The sequence below is a fragment of the Talpa europaea genome (assembly GCF_964194135.1).
Source record: "Talpa europaea genome assembly, chromosome: 3".
Lineage (NCBI taxonomy): Eukaryota > Metazoa > Chordata > Mammalia > Eulipotyphla > Talpidae > Talpa > Talpa europaea.
In genome coordinates, this window is record NC_140069.1 from 115908189 (window position 1) to 115934850 (window position 26662).

General features: G+C 36.7%; 2 protein-coding genes across 2 annotated transcripts in view; one reads left to right on the forward strand and one right to left on the reverse strand.

Annotated features, from left to right (window-relative positions):
• The window catches only part of FAM185A (family with sequence similarity 185 member A), a gene marked incomplete at both ends in the record, with an annotated part of 44283 nt that extends 40483 nt beyond the window's left edge, over positions 1-3800 (forward strand). The window contains one exon of the mRNA XM_084230612.1: positions 3688-3800. Coding sequence (XP_084086738.1) covers positions 3688-3800 — 113 coding nt within the window. The remainder of the gene's footprint in view (positions 1-3687) is intronic.
• A 4567-nt stretch (positions 3801-8367) lies between these two features.
• FBXL13 (F-box and leucine rich repeat protein 13) overlaps positions 8368-26662 on the reverse strand; it is a gene marked incomplete at both ends in the record, with an annotated part of 144896 nt that continues 126601 nt past the window's right edge. The window contains 3 exons of the mRNA XM_084230613.1: positions 8368-8557; positions 12780-12943; positions 18884-19018. Coding sequence (XP_084086739.1) covers positions 8368-8557; positions 12780-12943; positions 18884-19018 — 489 coding nt within the window. The remainder of the gene's footprint in view (positions 8558-12779; positions 12944-18883; positions 19019-26662) is intronic.

Genomic DNA, 26662 nt, shown 5'->3' on the forward strand with positions numbered 1-26662 from the left:
AAGAAAATATGATCATAATGAATAGTCTGTTGAAACTTAGAACTGACACAGATGTTAGAATTAGCAGGGAAGGAAAATAGAAGTTATAACTGTAGTCCACATGTTCAGAAAGTTAAATAAAGACATGGAAGATATAAAAAAAGATCAAAATTGAACTTCTTAAAATGAAAACTACAATGCTTGAGACAAAAAAATATATATAATTGATAGAATGAGACAAAAAAATTGAGGAAGATAAGTGTTTTCAAGAATATTTCTTGGGCAAAGCCAATTGTATACTTGATCAACTTTTAGACTGCTGTCAATCTTGTTATTATTTTGGATAATTGAGAGAAAATATGGCGGACATCATTAAAACTAGCTAAAAATATTTTCTTATTAGTAAAAATTTGTTGTCAAGGTGTCTTGCGTTATGTTTTTGTCAAGGGAAAGACTAGTTAAAGACTAAATAGTTTAACAAAATTAAAGTATTTGGCTATAAAATTTATGTTGTGTGAATGTTTTTGTGAAATAGATGTGTTAAAAGCTCAAATTTCGGGCCTCCCCTGGTGGCGCAGTGGTTGAGTGCTGGGTTGCGAGGTTGCCCACAGCCTGTGCAGCACCGGTTCGATCCCTGGCCACTGGTGAGGGTCCCACAAAAAAAAAAAAAAAAAACACTGAAATTTCAAAGTAATTATTTTTATGTTGTTTCTTAAGTATATCATTAATTTTCTAGTCAGTTGGGCAATTTTTCTAAAAGGTATCAGTCTGGTTTTTTTTTTTCAAAGTCTTCTGAACCTCTCTAAAATACTGAGCATTGTGCCTTCCGTACTGGGCGGTCACTAGTGTTTACAGTGTAAAAGCAGGAGTCCTCTGACTTTGAAGCACTGAAATTTCACCAGTTGCTACTAAAGCAGCAGCAAAATTATCCCTCTGAACCAGGCGTAAATAAGTCTGTTTAAGCTTGGGAGCGGGAGGGGTAGGGGGCAGGATAAGCTCACCTTGTCCAAGAAGGATTTTAACCCTATTTTTACACTAAATTCTTCAGATTATTCCTAGAGTTCCTGTCTTTGTCCAGAGTTAGTGCTAGTTAGATCAGGTTAAATAAAAAGAACTTGGAGACTCTATATTTGGGTAGATTTGGACAGGGCATATTTAAGGGAAAATGCCAGAGTTTACAAACATGTCCTGAGAGGAATCTTCCTTCCACTTAATGGTGGCCATGCTGCATAGGGATAGGATAGTTATTTCTCTTTTCTTAGTTAAAAAACAAACAAACAAAAACCTATCAAATTTTCATGGCAAAAAAAAGTTAAAGGAATGAGGTTTCTGGAAGTCCAAGTTCCAATATATGCCGCAAGATTTATTCAGGAAGGATTCACAAACCTTAAAATTAAAATATAAAATAGTCTCCACAAGATTCAGACCCATGTATAAGAGCTTTCAGTAAATTATTGGCAAGAGAGAGAAAGCTATATTTTAAGCAATCTAAATGGCATTTTATAAACTCTTGATTTTTGGCTTGGTATCTAAGCTAAAATCACTTGGGATTCATTTTGTTAGTAGGAGTAACACTAGGTGTGGCTTCTACTCTTGCAGAAGGAAATGGGTAGGTTGGCTTCTCTCATTAAGCAAGAATCAGATGACTTGGGCAATGGTGAATAATATGTTGAGGAAAAGATCGCAGGTATTTGGGGAAACTTTCACTATTGTTGATACTTCATTATTTATTCTAAATATTGTATTAAAAAAAAGAACACTCATTATTTCTAATTTGTTCCTTTATGTTTATTTGAATTATTATAAAAAGAAATTCTGTATTATAGAGAAATGTGGGGTGTGAGTAACTTCAAAAACTTGATCTACCAAATACAACATAGGCACAAAAAAGAGCAGATTAAAAATGACAAAGCTGAGCCTCTTAATGAAAAGTTAGAGTAAAAATGAGACACTTCTAACATAGGGATTTATCATTTGGAATGAGAATAACTTTAACCAGTTTAATGGGAAGTGGAATCATGATGATATTGAAATTACAGAAGAGAAGTAGAGGAAAAACTCCAGAGAAAGTCATTAAATACTAAACTGTGTTTTGAAAAAGTTGCAGTGAACTCTCATACTCTAGATGAGATTATGGCTCAGACTGGAGGGAGACAAGAATTCAGAGAAGAATTTGTATCAAAAAAGCCTTGAGGCTAATATCACAGACTTGTGATAGCACAACTACAGGCAAACCTGCCCTAACACAACCAGAAATCAGCTGTATTTCACATACAAGTCTCAATTAGCTTATCACTGTGGATGCCTGATTGACCCATACATCTGTATTTCTGAAGAAAGGCTATGATTTGTGAACATTTATTTTGAATGTCACTTAAATGAGTATTAGTTTCATTAAAAAAAAAACAACACATGGCACAAAGATTTGACGGTACCTTTTCATCACCTGAGACAATCATATGTAACTTTTAACAAAGGAAAAAAAAAACTATACCAAGGAAAAGGATTGTTTCCCGATTTGTGTTTGGATTGAACCAAGAAAGTATTTATGAATTGAAGCAGTATATTCACACCAGTTTTGACTGGTTTCTTAAATCCAGAATTGTGGTGATGGTTCAGAGCAGGTGTAATACCTTCATTCCCTTGCTTGAATGAAAAAACAGAACTAGAGGAATAGAGATGGAAATGAACCAGGTAGGCTCCATGATTGACATGGTTTATAGTACCTCGTAAGTTTCTGGGATGCAGGGCAGGGAGGGATAACACATGCAGAGTCCAACAGATTCTCCAAGTGAAAGAAATTGAGCTGATCATCTAGGGATTCATGTGCTGCTAGAGTTTCACAAAGGAGAATTCTAGAGAGGAAGGAGCTGCACAGGGTACCCATGAACATTTAGCAGTGTACTGATCAGCACTTGTGTGAGGAAACTCCCTGTCTCATGCGTACTTTCTGCATGAGCCTCAAAATAATTATACTAGGTAAAAGAACCGAGACTTTTTTTTTTTTTATTTGTTTGTTTGTTTGTTTGTTTATGCATGCACTGGGTACAGTCAGAAGCGCAGGAGGGTGAGAGAATTCACCAGAGCCAGAGCCAGGAGCAGACCAGGCAGAAGGAGCGAAGTACACTGCTGAGGGGAGCAGCGGGCGGCAGGAGAGGTCTGCGCTCCATGTGGGACCCTCCTCCCGTGGGCGGGGAGCAGCCGGGGATCGAACCGGTGCCGCAGAGGCTGCGGGGAGCTTCGCAACCCAGCGCTCAACCGCTGTGCCACCGGGGAGGCCCCCGAGACTTTTTTTTAATAGAACATTACTATGATTCAAATTATTAAAAAGTTGAAATACAACTAATATGGATACAAAGTGATTTAAAGGGGTAGGGGAAAAGGTGGAGATGACGGGCAAGGAGAAGCAGGAGAGAAAGATTATTAAGGGTCTCAACAAAACTATTATGAATGACAAATTTGTTCATTATCTTGATTGTGGAGATGATTTCACATTGTTACATAATTTAAAGCTTAGTGCATTGCATACTTTAAATACATGCAGTTCATCACTTGTACTTAAGTTCTTTTTAAAACCTGCATGCAAAAAAAGAAAGGATTTTTGCTGTTCCAAAGTGTTTTTCAGTTTGAGACATGTTTTGTTAGGAACTATGTAGTCAAGTATTGCTCACCAGTTAAGATATAACTTTATGTAATTTTGTGTTTCAGGACTCATGAATCAAGCAAGCAAACATGAAAAATGGATTAAGGCTGATGCCCCAAAAGGCACTATAAGTTTTAGAAGTCAAAACTGGTTTCAGTCCCTAAAACTGCAGGACTAATGGTTTGAGTTGTATTTATAATTTTTAACAATGATTAGCAGATCTATTAACAAACATACAACTATCACACTTCATGTTAAGGTTGAAAATAACAAATTGGAAAGAATACTGGTGAATTGTCTTGGGGATGGTCTGTTTTTTTAATATTCGTACTTAGATATTATACTAATTTGTTTGCTCTGTAGGTGAAGAGCACAGTATGATTTGGTTCTGTGCTCAAGTTATTCACAAACTGGACTAAAGGTGTTAACTGGGCTGCGTTCTCATCTGGATGCTCTGGGGAAAAATTACTTCAAAGGTCACTCATGTTTGGCAAAATTCAGTTCCTTATGATTATATGATTGAGATCTTGTCCTGGCTATGAGTCAGGACACGCTGAACTTCAGAGGCCACCCCCATCCCTTCATAGGTGGCTCTCTCCATCTTCAAGCCAACAGTGATACATTCAGTTCTTCTCGTGCTTTGAATAGCTGACCTCTTCTCAACTCACTGGAGAACAATCTGCTTTTAAAAGAGCTCAGTTGATTAAGTCTTGCCTAACACAGTCATGGAAGTGGTATGCCATTACATTTAGTTTCCATGGACACTCAAGAAGAAGACATTACACAAAGGCATAGATAATGGGGATAGTTATCTTTGCACCATAGTCCTCCAGTAATGTTTTCTATTTAGTATTTCTTATGATATCAATGTAAATTTAAGCTATGAATAAAAGCACATCATAAATGGGATGTGATTGCTACTGTTTTTTGTTTGTTTTTTGCATTGAGGAGGAGAAACATTCAGCTGTTTATAATCTGATAGTATAGTGTTTCACTTTTATAATGGTGTACTGTATATTTTATGAATTATCTATCAAACCTAACTTATCTATTTCTGGAACATTTAAATTATACAATACTAAATAGACCTATCTATGGATTATATTTTTTATGTTTAGGATAAATCACTTTTTTACAGAGGCATTACATTTTTTCTTATGTTGAGAATTAAATAAAAACAATAATCATCCCAGGTAATAACAATTTTAGTCAAAGACAATATCTTCTACAATTATACAACCATACCCATTCCCCTACGTTATATCTGGGGAAAGTAGAAATTATCTTTAGTGATACTCTTACTAAAAAGTATCCCAGTTTCAGCATATTAGTGTCCTATTTCCAAGTTACAATTACAGTATTTTAGACCCTCCTGTTTAATGACATTTCCCTACAGAAACCAGTCACAAAGTGGAGTAGCTGGAATTCATTAGTGTTCAGATGAAATGATTGCCTAAGGTCTTGCTACAGAAACAAAACCTACCTAAGGTCATAGAATAAGAAGTGGCAAAGTTGTTTTACCTTCAGACTTAAAAAAACATTTTTTTACCTTAAAATAACATTGTTCATTCATAATACTGTTGGGAATTGTGCTTAAATGTAGACATAATTAAAATGTTAGTCCTATTTTTAAAGTGAATTCCTGGGCATTCCTATTATAGTACAGCACAATGGTAACAATTCAAAAATTCAAGCATTAAAAAAATTATATCTCCATTCTCTTATAGGGATTGCCTGCATTAAACTATTCAGTATGAATAAATCACTTTCTAAACAATGAGTTCTAATAAGCCTTTCCAAATATTTTGGTTTATAATAATCTCTTTAATAGTTGGTTTATTTAGACTACTGTTTTTAGTTTATTTATGAAACAAATGATCACCTTTGTGGGATTATTTTAGATGACCTTTCATGAAATAAGAATTTGTACAAGTTTGGGCGATACACATTAGTATGATTGATGGGGTTATAGGGGGTGTGTGTGTGTATGTATTAAACCATTAAGTAGAGGAAACTGAGGCAATGTTGTAATCTTTTTTTCTCCTTCATGCTATTATATAAACATTTTTATGACTAAAAGTAAGGCTTATGAAATTAGCCAACAGCAGCCAGGAAAGTTACCCAGCAGTCAGCTACATTTAAACTTTATTAAAGGAATTGTATATATTGCACAGTCAAACCCAAACTAGAAAGAAAAAGCTTGCTGTGTTTTGCTCTCTTGAACACAGGCTCATTGTATATTTCAAATGATTGTGAGTTAAAAGACCTGAAGACCCAATGATATTTTTGATACCCTGTGTACTTTTTTTTTAAAGATTTATTTATTTATTTATACAAGCACTGGGTACAGTCAGAAGTGCAGGAGGGTGAGAGAATTCACCAGAGCCAGAGCGGTGAGCAGAGCAGGCAGAGGGACTGCGGTGCACTGCTGTGGGGAGCAGTGGGCGGCAGGAGAGGTCTTTGCACCATGTGGGACCCTCCAGTGACCGGGAGCAGCTGGGGAATCGAACTGGCACTGCAGACACTGAGGGCAGCTTCGCAACCCAGCGCTCAACCACTGCACCACCAGGGAGGCCCCCAACCTTATGTACTTTTCACTGAGAATTTGAAAGTTTTGCCATCTGTTATCCCTATCGCACTTTAACAGCTATGTCTTTTCTTCCCTTTCTGTAGCTATAAAATTTGTGTCAATAATAAACAAACTATTCTGTTCATGTTTAAAAGAGGATTTTACAGAATTTTGGAGCAAGCTTTGACAGTACAATACCCTGCTTTGTTTCTAGACAACATAGCAGGATATGTTTCTCCTAATTCTGGTCTTCCTATTATTTAATTAGAAAGCAATTGAGTCGGGCCTCCCCTGTGGTGCAGTGGTTGAGCACCGCTGTTGAGCGCCGCACTGCGAAGCTGTCTGCAGCCTCTGCAGCACCGGTTAGATTCCCCGCCATCCAGGGAGAACCCCACATGGCGCAGCAGACCTCTCCTGCCTCGTCCACTGCTCCCTTCAGCAGTGTATTTCAGTCAGTCTGCCTGTTCTGCTCCCCACTCTGGCTCTGGTGAATTCTCTCACCCTCCCCCACTTCTGACCTGTACCCCAGTTCTTATATAAAATAAATCTTTTAAAAAAATATTTTTTATTTACACAAGCACTGGGTACAGTCAGAAGCACGGGAGGGTGAGAGAATTCACCAGAGCCAGAGCGGGGAACAGAACAGGCAGACTGACGAAGTACACTGCCAAGGGGAGCAGCGAGCGGCAGGAGAGGTCTGTGCATCATGTGGGACCCTTGCCCGGCGGCCGGGGATCCAACTGGCGCTGCACAGGCTGTGGGCAGCTTCACAGCCCAGTGCTCAACCGCTGCACCACCGGGGAGGCCCAATAAATAAATATTAAAAAACAACAACAATTGAGTCTCTTACCAAACATTTGTCCAGTTGTGTGTGTGAGATTCTTAGGCACCAGAGATGCAGAATCAGAGCCAACTTCTATGCAACTGTCAGAAATCTCCAGATTTAGTTTAAAATCATACTCTAGAATAGTCATCATGTCTTTACTCAGGTCTTAAATTCTCCTGCTTAGCTGATTCCTGTACTTCCCACTCTTAGGAAATCACTCCACAGCTAAGTGATACTCCCTTAATTTTGAAACCTCTCAAAATCAACCTAAGAAAGGGAGAGTTACTAAAAGCATTGAGTGAATATTATACTGTATAACAATTTGTATAGCCCTTTCAAACTTTTCAAAATAACTCTTATATCCTTTATCTTAAGCTTCATCCTTACTTCAAATTTGTGTAGTACAAAAAGACACTGATTAGCCACATTTAGGAATAAATAAAATGGAGGAAACAAAAATTAGATGACTGATCCAATATAGACATAGCTTGTTTGTGGCAGTCAGAGCAGAGTTGTGTGCTTTCTCTATCAACAGCAGTTACAAAATATAAGATACACTGGTAAGTGGTCACTTAATTCTGTTAAAATCTGGAAAGAGTTACTATCTTTTGGCAGAATGTAAAAATCCTCAGATGAAAGCTTAATAAAAATTAATTTGTGGATATGCAGTTAATAATGCATATCTCCTAGCATAAAATTGGGGGATCATCTTTTTTGGCATTGCAGTGCTGGAAAATTCCTCCATAGTGCAAATTTGAAAAGATCTTTCTGAGACACTGCAGGGACATCCATTCTATTCAGAGATAGTTCCCTCTTCTATTTCTTTTCCCTTGACTGTTAGGTGTGGGCATGAGTATGGGGTTAATTGGCATTTAGTCTCTTTTGTGGTAAAATATCTAAATATCACAAGAAAATCTAGTTTCCATTAAAATAATGTATGTCTGTGTCTGTTATATTAAAGCCTCCCAGATCTTTAAAGTCCTTTTCCATCCCTGCTTTTTCTTTTCTATAGAAAAGACAGACTTCTAAATTCCTTGTAAAAAACATCACCTCTTGGGGTTGTTTTCATATAACCTTAGATTTGCTAATCTCATCAAAACTATTGGTTTGATTAAGGTAAATTTAGGTAGAAAATTTACATAGTAGCGGTACTTGATTTGCATTTTTCCTTTTTTTTTAGAAATCATGATTATTAGACAAAAGAACTAATGATATATTTAGAAACATTTGTGGTTGGAAAGAGAATCAGGAGATGATTTGTTGCTTGTTTACATTGTTACTGAGATTCAACCAGTAGAAACATTTGCATCAAATGAAGTTGCCAAATTCTAGAGAGTTTTGTTCTTCCCGCTAGAGGCTGTAGACCATACTACTTTCTCTTTCTCCTGGCTTTATCACTGGCGATGTTGAATCTTCATGTAGTGTTTTATGTTTCTGTGTGAGAAGTTGACCTTCAAAATCATAACCAAACCAAGGTGGAGGGTCATTGGGATTGTATTCTTGTAGCTGAACTTTAGATGACATTCTATTAGCTGCCTCCCTGTAATGACAGTGATTTGCATTAGCCAGTTAGAAAAGTAATCACTAGTATACAGAATTTTCAACGAAGATCAAATTTGGAGTCAAAGAAGTCACTGTCACCAGTTGAATTCACCTTACAGCTCTCTGGCCTTATTAGGAGGTGGATGTGGGAAATAATTGTGCTAATAATCAGATTGCCGAACTTAAATAGCTTTCTTACTCTACCAGTTCAGAGATAAATAGACACAGTGAATGGGCAAGTTAACAATGCATGGCCTTGGAGTGGGAACACAGTGAGGGCTCACTCAGGAGCCCTCTGACTATTATTTTCAGTTTTTTTGATAAGAGACTATACTAACGAACCTTGTTTATATTAAGGAGTCAACAGCCCCAAACTTTTTTTATCTTCTCAAATTCCCATTATTTGCTTATTGTTTCCATGTCTTAAATATTACCTAATTTGCCCTGGCTTATTGCTGAGTGAGGAATTATATGACCTAATATTTATATATTCCCAGACTTGGCATTAAGAGTACTTAACCCCTTACCAGTTATCTAGAACTCTTCAAAATGGTGGTTCTTCTGAGGCCAAAGATTAGATAGTCAACTATTTAAAAATCTTTTATTCCCCAAAATAGACATGTCCTTTTCCTATGGGTCAAGACTGTTGTTGCCTCTAACTGCAGATGTTATCATCAGTTGCATTGAATCATTACCAACAACTGAATTATAGCATATGTGTCCAGAACTCTGCTGGGAAGCAGGGGAGGGTGTTGGAACAAGGAAACTAAGAGTGCTTCTGCTAAACCAACAAACCAGCAGAGGACACAGAGCTAAAGGACTTCTTGGTGTAAGCGGCTGAATGAAATCTCTTGTTTTGACTATTAACATTGGGCTTCAGGTAGATACAAAGACTTGTAACTTACTCTTAAATAATTTAGTACCTTATTAGAAAAAGGAATATAGCAAAGTTTAAAATGATAAGCAATGCTATAAGCTGTGTATTGGAAGAAAATTCTGTGATCATCCTTTAGAAATTCAGAGGAGGAAGGGGTTGGGTTTGGGTCTTTACAAAAGATGTGGGGTTGGTTTGGAGTTTTGAAAGATGGGTAAGGTTTACACAGGCAAAGATGGAGTGAAGGACAGAGAAACAATAGATCCCTGTGGCCTAGGGTAATGTTTTACCCATTTGAAACCAAGGGCCAATGTTTATGGTTCAGATTCCCCCAACATTTGGAATTATGGTGTGGTCCTCAAGGGAAAACAAACTCACAGAAAACACCTTCAAGGACATGGCAATCTCAATTCCAAAGAATTGAAAGGGAAAAAAGACTTAAGGAGCAAAGAGTAGAGAATGTAAAAGATATAATACTGTTATTTTAATAGACTGCAAAATCTTAACTTTGACTATAAAGTTTCATTTAGCCTTTAAAAATAAGTATTTTTTAAAGAGAAGATGCTTATTTATAAGTTAGTCCACAGAATTGGTGGCTTAAAACTAGAAATCAGTATAAAAATTGCTTTTACTTGACTTCTTTAAACTTATGTAAAGTCTGTGTGAACGCATACATACAAGCCAAAAAGTATATGGTAAGAGACAGAATTAACAGTGCTTTGGTTACAGTTATTTTAATATACATCTAAGATTTGATTCAAGTGAAACTATAGTTTAACTGATGTATCTCAGCTTCCTTCCCCCGCCCCCTGTTTTATTGCCTTATCTGAACTCATATAGCTACTGAACACAAATTTAACTCTAAACGTATGGTAATGCCAACTTCCATATCAGTCACTCAGTTTTCAGAGTTATTGCAATTAATAATAATTCAATGTCTCATTGTTACAGTGGGCAAGTAGCCTCTTTTTTGTGCAAATCATAGTTAATTTCTGATACTACAAAAGCTACCAATTTTCTTGTTAGTACTGGTCTCATGATTCAAATCAACTTCCTAGAAAAACTCTTCTGTCTTTGAAATGTCATTGTTTTCAAGTTAAACATACATTTTCCTGATGCCGTCTTTTTGCTTGCTTGTCTTCCTTCCAAGAGAATCAGTAACAGCATTTAGGTCAAGAACAAACACCTTTGGAATTTGATGAAAGTCACAAAACCTCTTCACACACACACACATGCAAAATTAGATACAAAACTATATATTCAGGGAGTTCATGGATTCCCTAAAGTTTATCCATGTATCGAACAGGCATCTGTGGCCTCTGGGTTAAGAGAGACCTGACAAGTACATGGTCAGCTGTTATATACTCTGTGTAGCATGTCTAATTCCCTCCAAGGATCTTGAAGGAAGCTGCTTTCCAGTCCCTAAAGCTGAGTCCAAACAGCTGCAATGGCCAGTCCTTACCACTTCTCTAGACAAAGTTAAAATCAGGGGGTTCTAGGCTCCTTTCCTCCTGGAGCTTAACAGGATTAGAGCTGTAAGGGAGACTAAGATGGTTTGGCTTCTTGAAACAGTGAGATGTACAGAAAAACCAGCATCCTTTTAGGTTCAGGGCCAAGTCACTGTTTCTTGCTGATAAGGACATCCAGGGTTAGTGGTAGACAACAAAACAGACAAAACAAGCATTTTTGTAACACTGGCTTAAGTAAAGGAAGTTTCCACTGATTAAGTTAATTAACTAGAGTTTTGCATTTAGGTTTTGTTGTCCAAGTGCAGCTAGTAATAAAATCTTACTTTGCCTAATTTTGTTTTCTTTGCATATTTTAAATTTAGTGACTTCAAAGGGAAGTGAGTAGTCAGTGGCAGGATTTGGATATTGCTAGATATCTTGGATCTTCTTGACCAAATGCCATATTAATCACACTTTAAAAGCCCATAAAGTTATTTTTAAAAGCCCATAAATTTATTAGGTTCAAAGAGGCTATTGCCAAAATGTCTCCATTCATTTTATTTAGTAAGTCCCACTTAATAGAAGTTCAATAATATTACCATCCCGAAACAGTGATTGGCTAAATACAATCAAATGATTAAAAGCTATACTCCTTTGATTAACGTGTTTAATGTTATAAAAAGGTTGGCAGAAACTCCTAGAACCTTATTTCGTGATATCCTCTTTAAATGACGTTAATATCCATATTATCCAGACCGCTCAGGAAGGATTGAGTTGCCACTCCTCTTCGAAATATTTCAAAATATTTCAAGGACCTGTCCCCTTTCTTCTGATGCATCTTCAGTAGACTGCCCCTTCCCCTACAAGCATGGGCTCAGTGGGAATGCTTTTTTTTATAACTAATAGTTTTTGTTTTATTTTCCATTTAATTCTCACACACAGCCTTGGATCAGAAAGCATTTTTCCTCAGGCCTCACATGACCAACCAGATCACATGGTTCAGCACATGCCATTCTGCTTAATTAAGAAAGCTCTTTTGTGAAATCTACTTGCTTGCACTGCATATATGTACTTTATACTTTGATAATATTAATACTTGGTGTTCATTTTTCCAACCTGCAGAAAAGCACCTGACCTTAAGGCTTGGTCAAGAATTCTCTTATTGAATACTTCACAAATGAGAAGGGAAGAACTAGAGATAAATACTTCATACTTCATCAGGTCAGTTAAAATACACATTTTAACTCTCATCTAATAGGAAAAAATTCAACCATAGAGCAGAGAACTGCTTTCTATTTAAAAACTCACAGGGTGGACATCAGAGCCTCTACTTCTATTGATTGCCCATTTACTTAACTCTTTTATTTGAAATATTTTGCAAATTGAAGGAACAAGCATATGGCCTGTAGTGGTCTTATTGCAATACCTTACTCTGAATCCTAGAACTAATAGGAAATCTCTGGTTAAATCAATAACAACTATCAATATTTGGGAGAGATGGAATTTAAGATAACTTATTATTTATTATGAGCTGATTTAATCCAATTTCTTAACCTCTAGAGGTTATTGAATGGAAATGTTTTGAAACATGAGTAGAAGAAGAACTGAAATAATGCTACATGGAGCAGAGTTAAGACTTTGGACACCTGCATTAAAAGGAAGGGAAAGTGTTTAAAGTGGAAGGGTTTCTGGGAAGAGACATTAAGTCACAAAAACCATTTTAGTAGAGTCTGTCTTGGTTCAGCTCAAAATGATGACTGAACCCATTAGGCAAAAAATAAAATGAGCCATCATATTTCTAAAAGTAACTATGAATTACAGATGACTCTCACATATTCTGTTTGTCTAAAAGTAGTTTTCAAAGCTTTTCAGCTTTTCATATTCAGATATGTACTTACTTGGAAATGAGTCTGCAGTATTGCATCTTAAGGATACGGAGTTGTTTGCAGCCCATCTGAAGGTTCTCAAGTATTTGGTCAGTAAACAGGATACAACCAGAAATATCCAAAATGTGTAGGTAGTGGCATTTTGCCGTTAACATCTCCATCGCTGAGTCAGTAATCTGAACACACAGCCAAAGTAAGTACTGATTATCTCAACAAATTCTATCACAGGGAAAAACAGTATACTAGTCAGTTTGTGCTGCTGTAACAAAATATCAGACTGGGTAGCTTAAACAGTAAACATTTATTTCTTAAAATTCTGGAGGTTAGAAGTCCAAGATTAAGGTGCTCGCAGATTCAGTGTCTGGTGAAGGTCCTCTTCCTGGGTTTGCTGATGGTCACCTTCTTGCCATATCCTTCTATGGCAGAGAGAGCACTCTAATTTCACACTATTCTTATATGGACATTAATTTTATAATGGGGACTCCACCCTCATGACTTCATTTGAATCCACCTACCTCACATTGTGGGCTAGGATTTCAATCTATGAATTTGCAGAGAACACAAACATTCATTCCATAACTAACAGAATCAGAACCCCTACAGGTTCTCTTTGACCACCTATCACATGATGAGCCTGTAACTCAAGTTAGTGATTTACCTCTGTTTCCAAATACGGTCATAATAGTAAAATATTATGCTTAAAGTGGCACCACTACTAGTGATCTTGCTGTTATTTTAGAGTTTTCTGGTTTGGATGAGGAACTTCATTAGAATTTCCTTAGAAATACCGGACACACCAACATGAGCAGTTTATAAGATGCTGCAGTAATGGGATTTATCTTTAAACTTGAAATACACCCTGAGGTATTACCAATTTGAAAAGTCTTAGTAACATTACATGTTAAAAAACTATATATATAGACATCCCTTGAGCTTAACCTGCAGACAATATCAGATTGCTATGAGAAGGGATCTGGGCATTTTTGATGGTTTGTGTGGGGAGTAACATGGTTCTAAAAAAGGGACAATTAGGTGAGACAGATGTTTGTAGACAGGGGAGAAAGAAGAGTAGACACCACAGCAACTACATGAATCTCACTCTGAGAAATTCTGCTGAGGGTTCCAATATCGTTAGTTTTTCCAGATGTTATGCAGAGATAATTCAACTCCACTTATGAGATTATTCCACTTACAGTGTAGCTTTTGAATTTATAGCTGAAGTGAAACGTGCTGTAGAATCTACTAGATTACTCTCCCCAAAGTACTTTTTTTTTTTCAACTGGATTTAATTTATTTTTTTCAATGTCTGAACATTCTAAAAGACATATGTCATGAAGCTTGGCTCTTATTTTTAATATAAAATTGATAATTATGCAGAAAAATCCTTCAATTTGAAATGTACACTTTTAAGTTTGAAAAAATAGATGCTGTCATTGTTTAAGCATGCCCTGTTTCTAGAACATGCTAAGGACCAAGCTTTAGTATAGCAAATGAGTTTCACAAAAATGCCTTCAGACATTTGGCTATATGGGTCTCTGAGGACCTGATGTTATTGGAAGGAAAATACACAATGTGAAAAAGAAAAGACAATGAGGTGATGGAAAAGTCCGGGACAAGTGGAGTTCAGAGTGCTAGTTTTTACTGATACGGGGAATTGGAAAGAAGTCACACATTTTCTGAATGTTCAGTGGTGTGAGGTTATGTTGTTGGGACTACAGGGAAAGAGAACTGGAAATAGAGATGACTAACTACATTGTTCACCCCCAGATTTGTAATGTCCTGAACTCATTGCTGTTGAGCAGCGATTATTTTACTTGCATTTTATTTTATTTTTTTAAAGATTTATTTATTTATTTATACAAGCACTGGGTACAGTCAGAAACACGGGAGGGTGAGAGAATTCACCAGAGCCAGAGCGGAGAGCAGAGCAGGCAGACTGACGAAGTACACTGCTGAGGGGAGCAGCGGGCAGCAGGAGAGGTCTGTGTGCCATGTGGGACCCTCGCCTGGCTGCTGGGGATCGAACTGGCGCTGCAGAGGCTGCGGGCAGCTTGGCAACCCAGCCCTCAACCACTGCTACCAGGGAGGCCCTTTATTTGCATTTTAATGCTAGATAGGGTGAGGTCACATTACTACTTATTGACCTTGGTGGTTGTAAAGAAGAGCTGACCTTCTAGGAAATAAATAAACTATTAAAAATTGACCTTTGGGCTTTTGAAAAATCTAGCCTAAGGTGATGAGCCAGAATAATGTATTTTATGGCTCATCAAAAGCAAAGTAGATAGAAAAAAATGTGTGTGTATATATATGTGTGTGTGTGTATATATATGTGTATATATGTGTGTGTGTATACATATATATGGTATTTTTATTGCAGTAACATTGATTTACAACACTATATTTAGGTCTGTAGGTTCACACTTCTTCAGATGTTATGTGACCACACCATACCCATACCAAAGCACCAATAATTCACCAAAGCACCAATAATCTTCCACCATATTCCATTGGGACCCCTCCCCTCCTGTGTCTCGACCCCTATCTTCCCATCTGGTGCTTCAATTCTGAGGTCAGATTTCTAGGTTTGCTTTGATTTAGTTTTATTTGTACCTTTGTTTTGTTTCGTTATATTCCACATATGAATGAAATCACCTGGTATTTGTCTTTCTCCTTTTGATTTATTTCATTTAACATAATCCCCTCCAGTTCCATACATGTTGTTGCAAATGGCAAAATTCCATTTTTTGTTGCTTAGTAGCATTCCATTGTATAAATATACCACATCTTCTGGTGTATTATATTAGACCGAGCTATAGCCTTATGATTTCTGAGTGAGGAACATTCAGATTATCCACATCTTCTGCATCAGAATATTCATGTCACCCACAGAAATGGTAAAGCTGAACCCTATTCTCCTTTACATAGAGATTCTGAAATATTCCACTTCCTTTCCTTGATCTCACCTGATATCTTTGATGTAGAATGATTATTTTCATGATATCCATGTGATAGGCTCTAGTTTCTAGACAGAAAGGTAGTATCCACTGCACAGTCTTAGAAAGAATTCCCTCAGTTTCTTCTTACCAAGGAAACAAAAATCCAAAGCAAAACAAAACAAAACTCTTTGCCCCAATTCCTGTTTTCCCTGAGTCTTTCCTTTTTTCATTCCCCTACTTTCCTTCCTAATTAGTAGAGCCACTAAAAAAGCCCAGTCTCCATCTGTGCCTGCCATATAGCAGGGCATTTCCCAATGAGCCATGTGTTGCCCATGTGTCCATGTGCAATGAAAGCAAGAACCCTGTGAGCTAAGACTGCTCAAACATCATCATCCCCTGCCCAGTGCTGCTAGTGTGCTGAGTGCCTTGACCCAGCTCATTTCTGGAACCAGATTGATGCTGACCAGAAAGACATCTGATTTCTGTAGTTCTAAACAATGGCATATTAAACAAAAGAAATTTTGCTGTAAACTTTCTGGCTTAATTTTACCACAATTTACCACTCCCCCACCCCCTGCAGCTTTCTCTTTATTGTGGCACAGTTAACTATGGAGGAATCAAAAGTACTAGCATCCACTCACTGCACAACTAACTAAACAAAAGAAGCTAAATTTTTAGACCAACTAGAATGCAGGGCATCTTGACAGTTCTGGTGATGCTTAGGTAAATAGCAACCTGTTGGTGTTTACAACAGAAGAAAAGTTTGTTGATAACATTTCTGAGGATTTTTTAAAGATGTTTTAGTTCTTTTTCTCTTTTTTTTTAGTTTTTTTTTTTAAAGAGGCACGTATTTTTATTTATTTATGATTTATTTATTTGTTTGTTTGTTTGTTTTGTTTATACATGCACTGGGTACAGTCAGAAGCGCAGGAGGGTGAGAGAATTCACCAGAGCCAGAGCAGGGAGCAGAGCAGGCAGAAGGAGCGAAGTACACTGCTGAGGGGAGCAGCAGGCGGCAGGAGAGGTCTGCACGCCATGTGGGACCCTCCTCTGGTGGCCGGGGAGCAGCCGGGGATCGAACAGGCGCCGCAGTGGCCGCGGGCAGCTTTGCAACCCAGCGCTCAACCGCTGCGCCACCGGGGAGGCCCTGTTTTAGTTCTTTTTCTTCTGTGTATTTTGCTTCCAAGTTTTACCTGTTTGATTTTTATTTTACACTTTATGGTGTTTCTCTTATGTCCGATAAGCCTCAACTACTTGCTCATAACTAATAGTGGAGGGCTAAAAACTGACTGGATGGAGCGGGTGCAAGATGTGGGCCTTCTGTACTTTCTACCCCAATAATCTAGATGAGCTATTTATTTGGAAACTGAAATGTCAGTATTTTTCAGTCTTTTTCATCTTGGGCTAGTCAGTGTTTCCAGAAAAGAGACTTTCAGTCTCCTGCCTGGAGGGAAAGGTCTGGCAGCCAAATGTTGGATGCTATGTTGTAAAAGTGCTTAAGTGTCTCAGGATTCTGCATTCAGCCACTTAATTCCTGTTTTGATATTTGTGCCCAAGTCCTCAGTTATAATCATGTTTCCCAAACCAGTAATCCTCTGTTTTCTATCTGTAGAATAGTTAATAGTGTGATTTTGCCTTTAAGAGAACAATTTAGCAAAGTCTGGAGACATTTTTTATTGTCCTGACTTGAGGGGTGGACAACTGGGTGCTATCAACAGGTAGTGGGTAGAGGGCAAGGATTTGTTAAGTATCCCACAGTGCGCAGAGCAGGCCCCAGTACAGAGAATGATTTCATCCAAAATATCACTAATACCAAAACTAAGAAATCTGACTCTAGGAAATAAATCTCCAATCTTCTGTTGAGGATGGAGAGAGACAATTACCCAGAGGTGTGCAATAATGAGAAGATGTAGGGATTTATTTACTTCTCAAGAACTTTTAACCTCATCTTCCTTATTTTAGTCACTGCCTTAACCCAGTTGTAGAGATAGTCAGTGCTGCCAAGTTTTGAAGATTATAGTGTAAATCAATTGTCAACTTAGCCTTCAAAGCTGTTTCTGGCCTGCCAAATTAGTTAATGTTCTTCTAGCTTTCAATTTTGTTGCTTTTGTCTCCCTTCCTATTTCCTTTATCAGTGTGGGTCCTTACTTTTCATCTCAAGTTTTGGTAGGGTTTCAAGAGGAAGAAGAATTATATGTGGATATTTAATGTGCCACATTAATCCAGAGCCAGAGAGCTCTATTTCTTTATATGGAGATATGTCTTTAGTATATTAAGAGAAAAGAAAAAGGGTTTACGATATATTTTAGAAAGTATGATTCTATAAGTATTTGTCTCCAAAACAAAATACAAGCCTACAGCTGTCTACTCTCTTCATACATAGGAAAAAATTCTGGAAGAATATATATAAAAATCCCAATGATAGTTACATCTGGATGATGGTATGGCAGTAGATTTTTACTTTCTCCTTTATGCTTCTATGTGTAGTCCAAACTTTTTATAGTGAGTACGTTTCTTTTGTAAATAGATACCAAGAAAAATTTCCAAACCCTTGAAAATAATTTATATAGTAATATATACAAAATAATACATACAAAACATGATTGTGCTTTCAGTATTACACCAGAACACTGTTTAGCAGACCTGCCTGAGGAAATTTGTAGGGAATTATGCTTTTGTTTGACATACTTTTTATGACTGGGTAGGGCCCAACCTTAGTAACTGAAGTTATATGTTAATTTCTCATATTTTTGTCCAGGAGAAATGAAAATCACTTCTATATATAGAAACTATAACCTTAAGTTTATGAATTTATTACCTTGTAGAAATTAGCCAATTTTGGGTCTAACCTAACAATAATTTCAACATTCTTTCTTTAGTCAGTTCGATCAAATGCTTTATGAACTGATGTAACCATTTTTGCTGGTTCTTTGATAATGAATTAAGTAAACCTTTGCTCATTTTTATATTTGTGTGAGAATTGTTTTTACCTTTTTCAAATTTTACTTTGACACAAATGAAATCATAAAGCTATTCCCAAGTTGGGGAAACAGAAAACAACCCTAATGAATACCTCACACTCAGCAAAGTTCTATGAGTCTAATTCCTGACTGCTATCCTACATGTGTTCTTTGGTCACACTTCAGTTTGACGTGTCTGAACTCCAACACCTGCACATACCTTTGGACAGCCAGCAATGCTGAGAGAGGTGAGATTAACACAGTAAATGGCCAGTGCTTTAATAATTTCATCTGACAGCTGGAAGCAATAAGAGACATCCAAGTGTTCCAAGATCAGTGAGCCTTTGCAGAATGCCTATAAGATATTCCAAAGTCAAAGATTTTTTCCCCCTAGTCTTTATTCATATGCTGTGTATATCTAAAGCTGTTTTACCCATAACATTCATTTTGGTCCCTGAAATATCTTTGTTGCAAAAAAGAGGAAGTCATTATTATCCGAAATTTGCTTACCTCAAAAGATAGTCACACAAAGAAATCTGGAGTGAGAATTAGATGACAACACTCTGGAGTTACCATGTCATGTAGTGAAAAGTGTCATTTTTGGAATTAACAGGCCTGATTTTAATTTCTTTTCTGCTACTTATTAGCTCTGAAATCTTAGCAATTAGGGAAAAATAACATTTAGCCTCTAGCATTGTTCTGAAGTGACAAAATATTTGCCTGAGATTTCTAGGTCTAGAAAAGGTCTGAAAATCATTGAAAATTCATCCTTCTATCTTAGTAGTTCTTAATTTTCAATCCCACTTTATATAAAAAGAACTGAATGATAAGAAGAATCCATGAGAAAATAACAGTCAAAAGTTTATAACTCAGCAATTATATAGAAACAATGTAACCCACAAAGTACACCTAACAGTAATTACAAAAATATATTAATATGGCAGATCAGTAGAAATTGGAAACCGTGACCAATCAACATAATACTAATACTGTCCTCATGAGAAAAGCCCCTCCCCAAGTAGGAATTGTAACCATCACCATGTGCTTAACTGTGCTTAACTTCATTATGAAGCTGTTTAAATTCAAACAGTATGATATTAGAGATCACAGCAAATGACAGTTCACATTAGTTTTAGTTTTACGTATTAGATTTTTAGTAATTCTAGTGGGTTACTGGTAAGGTGTTATTTATATGTAAAAATGAATGTCCACTGGACTGCCTTTCAGAACTCATAACCTGTTGGATCAGGTCATGACTCTGAAAGTAAAGTCACCTATGGGCTTCCCTCCCACTACATGTGCTGTGCTAATTTCTTCTCTTTTTAGCCCTAAGGAAGACTGGCAACAACTAGTCAGTCACTGTTTTTTTTAGCAAGTTAATAGAAGAAGGAAAGTTTCCAGGAGGGGTACTTCAGCATAGTAGATCAGACTAGGACTATAGTGTGAGACAGAGAGGGGTTAGTTAGAAGCCAGGCTCTGCCACTGTGGGTTACAGAAACTGAGCCACAGTACCTCCTTGGTGAAATGAAAATGATAACACCCATATTAAAGGATGATTATACAGATTACATGAAATTACTTACACACACACACACGCACAAATACACATATACATATATGATCTGGCTTGGCTATATCTATATCTATATGTAGCTATAAAAATATATATGCACTGTTTCTTGAGAGGCATTGTAGTACATTGATTAGTGCTTGGTACATAGTAAGTACTTAACAAATGTTAACTATTATTGGGATTTGCATATGGCACCAATAATTATAATAATAATAGAGATTATACATTTGTATAGTATTTTGAGGAAAACTAAAAGATATTGGTTATTAAATCCTAATTCTTTCCTGTAACTACTTGCAGAACTTATCTTTTTCAACTGACTGACTGCTTAAAATACAATACCAGAATTCCTGTATTGTGGCTAACCCTGTGTGAATCTCTCTTCTCTGGTAACTAAGTAATACCAAATTTGGAAGAGCAATTTGTCAGAGGATAAGTGAGTTCCCTTTCAGTGAAGATAATTTAGGATAAGGGGCATGCACACCCAGTGTGGTACAGAGGTAAATCAAGCTTTGAAGGTCAGAATTAGTGGTTTTGAATCTCAACTTGGAAAGTTGACAGGTTTTTCAGTGAGGGTGCAATGAAACAGTGACACTACTGGAAATTGACTAGCTTTTTATATTCTGTTCAAATATTTAAAATACAGTAAGTTCTCAATATTAAGTTGGCTGATCGATCCTTTATAAATGCCTTCAAGAATGTAAAGAATTCGGGCCTCCCTGGTGGCACAAGGGGTTAAGCACCGTACTATGAAGCAATCCACAGCCTCTGAGGCACGAGTTTGATCCCTGGCTGGCCAGAGAGAAACCCATATGGCAAAGCAGACCTCTCCTGTCTCGCCCGCTGCTCCCCTCAGCAGTGTATTTCAGTCAGTCTGCCTGTTCTGTTCCCCACTCTGTCTCTGGTGGGTCCTCTCACCCCCCACATCTCTGGCCTTTACCCCAGCTCTTATATGCATAAATGAATAAATCTTTTTTTAAAAAAAGAATATTCAAGATCAATTGAAAAAAAAGAATGTAAAGAATTCCATTTTAGTAAAACAAGAATTCTTATGTTGCAAAGAGTAGATCAAAATTGTTTTCTGCTAAGAGATTGCATAGAGTTCAAGGAACCAGAGAGCAGCATTTCAATAGTGCAGCGGTTATCACATTTGCGTCACAAGGAACTAGAGAAAACATACAGCAAGGAGGGTTACTTAAGCTATAAGAATAATTTATAAAAGGATGCAAACAAGGTTTAAAGGGAGATTCAAGCCTCTTAGTGTCTGGAACCATCTTCAGTAGCATCTGTCAGTGTCTTAGCTTGAATCAGTTCTGCTTTAAGTCTTTCATTCTTTATAAGGTCTAATATTCTATATGATGCATTCATAGTAGCATTTTTATCTGCGGAATATCTGAAGTACAAAGACTGGCTCAAAGCTTTATGCTTGGCATAAAGTATTGCAGATCCAAAAACTAAGTCATAACCTTTCCTCTCTTATAATTCATATTTTCCTGTGGAGACCTGTAAGTCAAAGTCTGCAGGCATGTTTCAACCTAATCACTCATGAAATTCCAGTTCCTCCCTACAGATAAGATTATTCTATGCAGTTTTGGCTTCAGTGCTGTATAATTATACATATGTCAATGCTGTTGATTTTCTTTTCTTAGAAAATGCTATACTAAGCTTCTTCCAAGTCAAAATCTGTTATAGTCAAGATGGAGATAAAAATACAAAAATTATCAAGTTGGCTGCTAGCCCAAGTATTATATCAACCAATTTTGCTATGGGTTAGGAATCTTGAAGAAAACTTCCAAATCTCCTAGTGAGTTAAATCATTTCGTATCTCCTGAGCTGAGTCACAGTGTGGGGCTTAATAACTACATTCCTCAATTGGGTATGTAGAGGAGACTGAGTTTCACTCATATTAACCGACTGCCACAATAATTCCTTCTGCCAATATTCTGTTTTAAATCACCTCGAAGGGTGGCAGCTCCTAGTCTTACCCAGTGGTGCATACTTATGACACCATTTCTTGAATGTTAGTTTTATAAGGTTATGATTAATTCTACTACAAAGTTTTTGGGTTTTTTTGGGGTACGGGTGGGGGTAGAGAGCTTTTCCTATTGATAAATCCAGAAAAATTTTGTGTGTCTAGAATCATTTTCTACAATGTGGACTATTTTGATTGCCTCAAAAGCTGAAATACATCTTCCACAGTTTTAAGTAAAAATATTCAAAACTACAGCTTCTTGGGCCTTAGGTTGCATGAAAGTTGTAGAGTTGTAGCCCACCAAAGAGAGTCTTGCTTCACCAGATATTAGAGCAGATGGGAGTGGCCTAGGCACACTGAGTTGTGAAATCTTGGACTTGCCCTCCAAACCAAGTTATGCAAAGCCAGCCTCCACGCTCGTTCTGTTTCTCATTCCCAAGAAAAAGGCAATTCAGAATTTATACTTTAATGAGTTACACAATCCTCCTCTCACCTCTTCCATTTAGAGACCTCTGGGAAACAATAAATTCATGTTCTCCCATTTTTGGGACATAATGGAATAAGAAATGATGTAATCAAGGAAAGCTATCAGTCCAGTAGAAAAAAAAGAAGGCCTGGAATCTGGAGTTGTCTGTGACCTTAAGTTAGTTATTTAAATCTCAAGTTTCCTCATCTGTAACAGAAGAATGAAAATAACTAATTACTTATCTCACATCATGATTGAAAAATGGAAGGAAAGTGTGTGCTCCATAAGCACTCATCAGGGATAATACCCTATGCAAATGGTGGCTTTTGTCTCTCAGCTGTGGAACCAGAGAGATTCTGGAACAATCTCATCTGTTGTTTAACACCGGAGGATCACCACCTTCAACATGCTGAAGGCATTGGGTTGAGGAAATATTGTGCGCAAATTTTGATTGGAATTTGATAGAGAGGGGCCTTGGAGTCACAGCATGAAGAATCAGAGCTCCTGTGAGAAATGTACAGGCTCTCACTTCATGTCAGGCGAGGCAATGAGAGAAAACTAGGTATGTTGCATAAATGGAAGATCAAAAACAGATTGGCTGCTTAGGTTTAAGAAACAAAAGAGCCATAAAACTCATAGTATTGTAAGCAAGTAGGATTCTGATGTTTATTTTTCTTGCCTTTTTTTTTTTTTTTTTTGCCTTCAGACAATATGACAGGTTTTGTTTAATTTTTGACAAGTTTCCTCTTACATAGGATAAGTTCATGCTCCAGGAGGCAGTTTAAAAGGCTGGGAGAAGTCTCTAAAGGATTATCTTCCTTTTAACACATTCTCTTATAATTCTTCTCTCTGTGGATACTCAACATAAAAAGAACAGATGTGTGTATTCATTTAGCAAATCTGTCAGTACTTCAGTTCTCCCCAAGTGATTCTCCCCAGTGAGAGTGGGCAATAAGCCAGGACTGGTGTGGAGTGTTCTCGGTATCAATTATTTCTCAGCCAAGAAAACGTTGTACCCATGACTCCAGTATCCGCTGGAACCTTATAGACTATGGGAAACAGACAAGTTGTCAGATCCCACATCCTTTGAAGTCTGGTGAATTTCTGATTCTATTGAATTGTCTCTACAATTAGAAATATTGGAAGCAATATCTAGTATCAGAAGCAACAGAGAATACTAAGCTTAGTTGTTTTGCTCATAGCCTTTGGAGAGCGAATAAAGCCTAGGTTTTTGGTAGTTTCTATGTGTCTCACAGTTGATTCCAGGTGGCTTAGGTCTCAAGGGTATGTTGTTCTATTATAAATTCTAATAGACCATTCCTGGTGTGCTATAAAGCACAGCTTTTTGTTAAAAAGATCTTACTGGGCTTTGTGGGAATTACTTTTCCCACAAGGTGCCAGATAGCCACTTCTTAACTCTTAACAGAGTTTGAATCTGGGGCCATATGGGATCATCATCAATAACAGTTTAGTCAATTTCCTTAAAGTAACCTTGAGTAATGAATGAGGTAAAGAATTTTCCTGAGTAGTATGTTCAAGAACTGAAGTGTCCAGACATCTAAATGTTCCAGCTTCCCATATAGGAGATTTGAGAGCTTCCTCTGAACCATGGGCCAAGGAATAAGACCATTTTGGAAGGGGAACCTCTGTTTGATGCTTCCTTTGTAGCCCACAATCATAACTTTATCCCTGGAGAAGAGGTGGAGTTATTGAAATCTTATGCTTTGATGATTCTTAAATGACTTAATCTTGGAAACTGAATAGAAATCAATGTTAGTTGTTGTTGTTGTTTTTAATGTTGCTATGTAGAGCCAACACATCTTATCCACCATGGGCATTTTAAGTCTATGTGTCAAAGCCACTAAAATAAATTTTAGTTGAGCACTTGGGGATGGAGTCTATCAGTTGGAGAGAGTGACTGATGAGAATCTTGCATCAAAAATATTTTACAATAGAAAGTTTAGTGATTCATATTAAGAGTTTAAGTTCAGAAAAGAATCACTGGAGAGTAATGCTGTTAGTGCAAGAATGAACCCAGCATTAACATTAGGACAAGACATTCAAGAGTCCACCTCTGCACTGAAATGTCCAGAATAGACTGACCATAGGCTGAATACATTACTGAATAAAGTAGGGATTCTGAGTACCCCTAGTACTTTCTGACCTGAGTGTGTATGTAGACACTCCACTCTAGCTGTAAGGATTCATACAAAATATACTTTTCAAACTATACTTTCAGACCACAATGAAATGAAATTAGAACTCAATAACAAAGGTAGAAAATTCCAAAGTTTTTAGAGATTAAGCTAACACTTAATCTTGGATTGAAGATTAAGTCTCAAAAGAAATTGAAAAATGGAAGCAGTACTTAAAGGGAGATAAATATATATATATATATAGTACATATATATATAGTACATATATATATATATATAAGTACTTAAAGGGAGTTCTTAAGAGTGTGTGTATATATATATATATCCTGTGAATGCATCTACTAGAAAAGAAGAATGATCTAAACCCAATAACCAGGGTTCGAACTTTATGACACTAATAAAAGAGCAAATTACTCCAAATTAAGATGGAAAACAAAAAAGAAAAACTATAGCAGAAAACAATGAAATTGAAAACTGGAAAGCAATAGAGAAAGTCAACTAAACAAAAAAACTGGCTATTTGAAAAGACCAGTAAAATTGATAAACCTCTAGCTAGGCCAGCTGGGAGGGAAAAAAAAAAGACACAAGTTACTAATATCAGAAATGAAAGAGGGACTATTACCACTGATCCCCAGGACATTAAAAGGATACTAAAAGAATATTACAAATAACTCTATACCACAAATATAATAACCTAGATGAAGCGATCCAATTCTTTGGCAAAAGACACCACCAAAACTCACACCTGGAGAAAAAATCTGAATAGGTCTATACCTATTAAAGAAATTGAATCAATAATTAATAACCTTACAAAACAAAGACTAGGCCCAGATGGTTTCACTTGTGAATTTTACCAAACATTTAAGAGAGAACTCTGGAAGCTGTTTTAGAAAATGGGGACAGAGGGAACATTTATTATCTCATTTTATGAGTCCAACTTTATCTTATCACCAAAACCACACATAGACACAAAGTAAGACAATTACCATGAGAAAGACCAATATCTCTCATAAACATAGATGCAGACATCCTCAACAAATAGTAGAAAATCAGATCCTACAATCTATAACAAATGTGATTTATTATAAATAGGCGAGTCAGTTTCAAAATTAAAAAAATCAGTTCATGTAATCCATCACATTAGTAGACTAGAGAAGAAAAATTATATGATTGTATCAAAAGATGTAAAATTGCATTTGACAAAATATGATTAAAAACAAAACCTCTCAGTAAACTGGGAATAGAGTGGGAACTTCCTCAACTTGATAAAAAACTTATACAAAACACCTGTAGCTACAAAGCATAACGGTGAGAAACTGTTATCCTCTAAAACAGGGAACAATGTAAGGATCTCCTCCCTCACCACTCTTATTTAATATCATATTAAAGTCCTAACTAATATACTAAGACAAGAAAAAGAAATAAAGACATGTTCCATCTGCCAAGTAGACCCTCTCTCTCCAAAGTTTGAGCACTTTTACCCATACAGAGGTGGGAGGGGTGAGGGCTTAACCAGAGAGGACCAACATGACACATGCTTAAGAAATTATAACCAAGATATATGTGAATTTAGGTTAATAAAGATGGAAAAATTTCTGAGACTTAGGGACACATAAGTTGTCATAAACAAGCTGCTAATTTAGCACCTAAGTGTGTACATCAATAAGCTATTGCACTGAATTAACTGGGATATTGAAAATATGTTTAAAATTATAATCCCAGAGAAAACAATGATTCATTTTCTTTTTACTGGTTTATTCCCTTATACCTCTCTCAAGAATAATAGCAGTGTTTATGAAATGTTACAGAATTTTAAAATACCCTTACATACC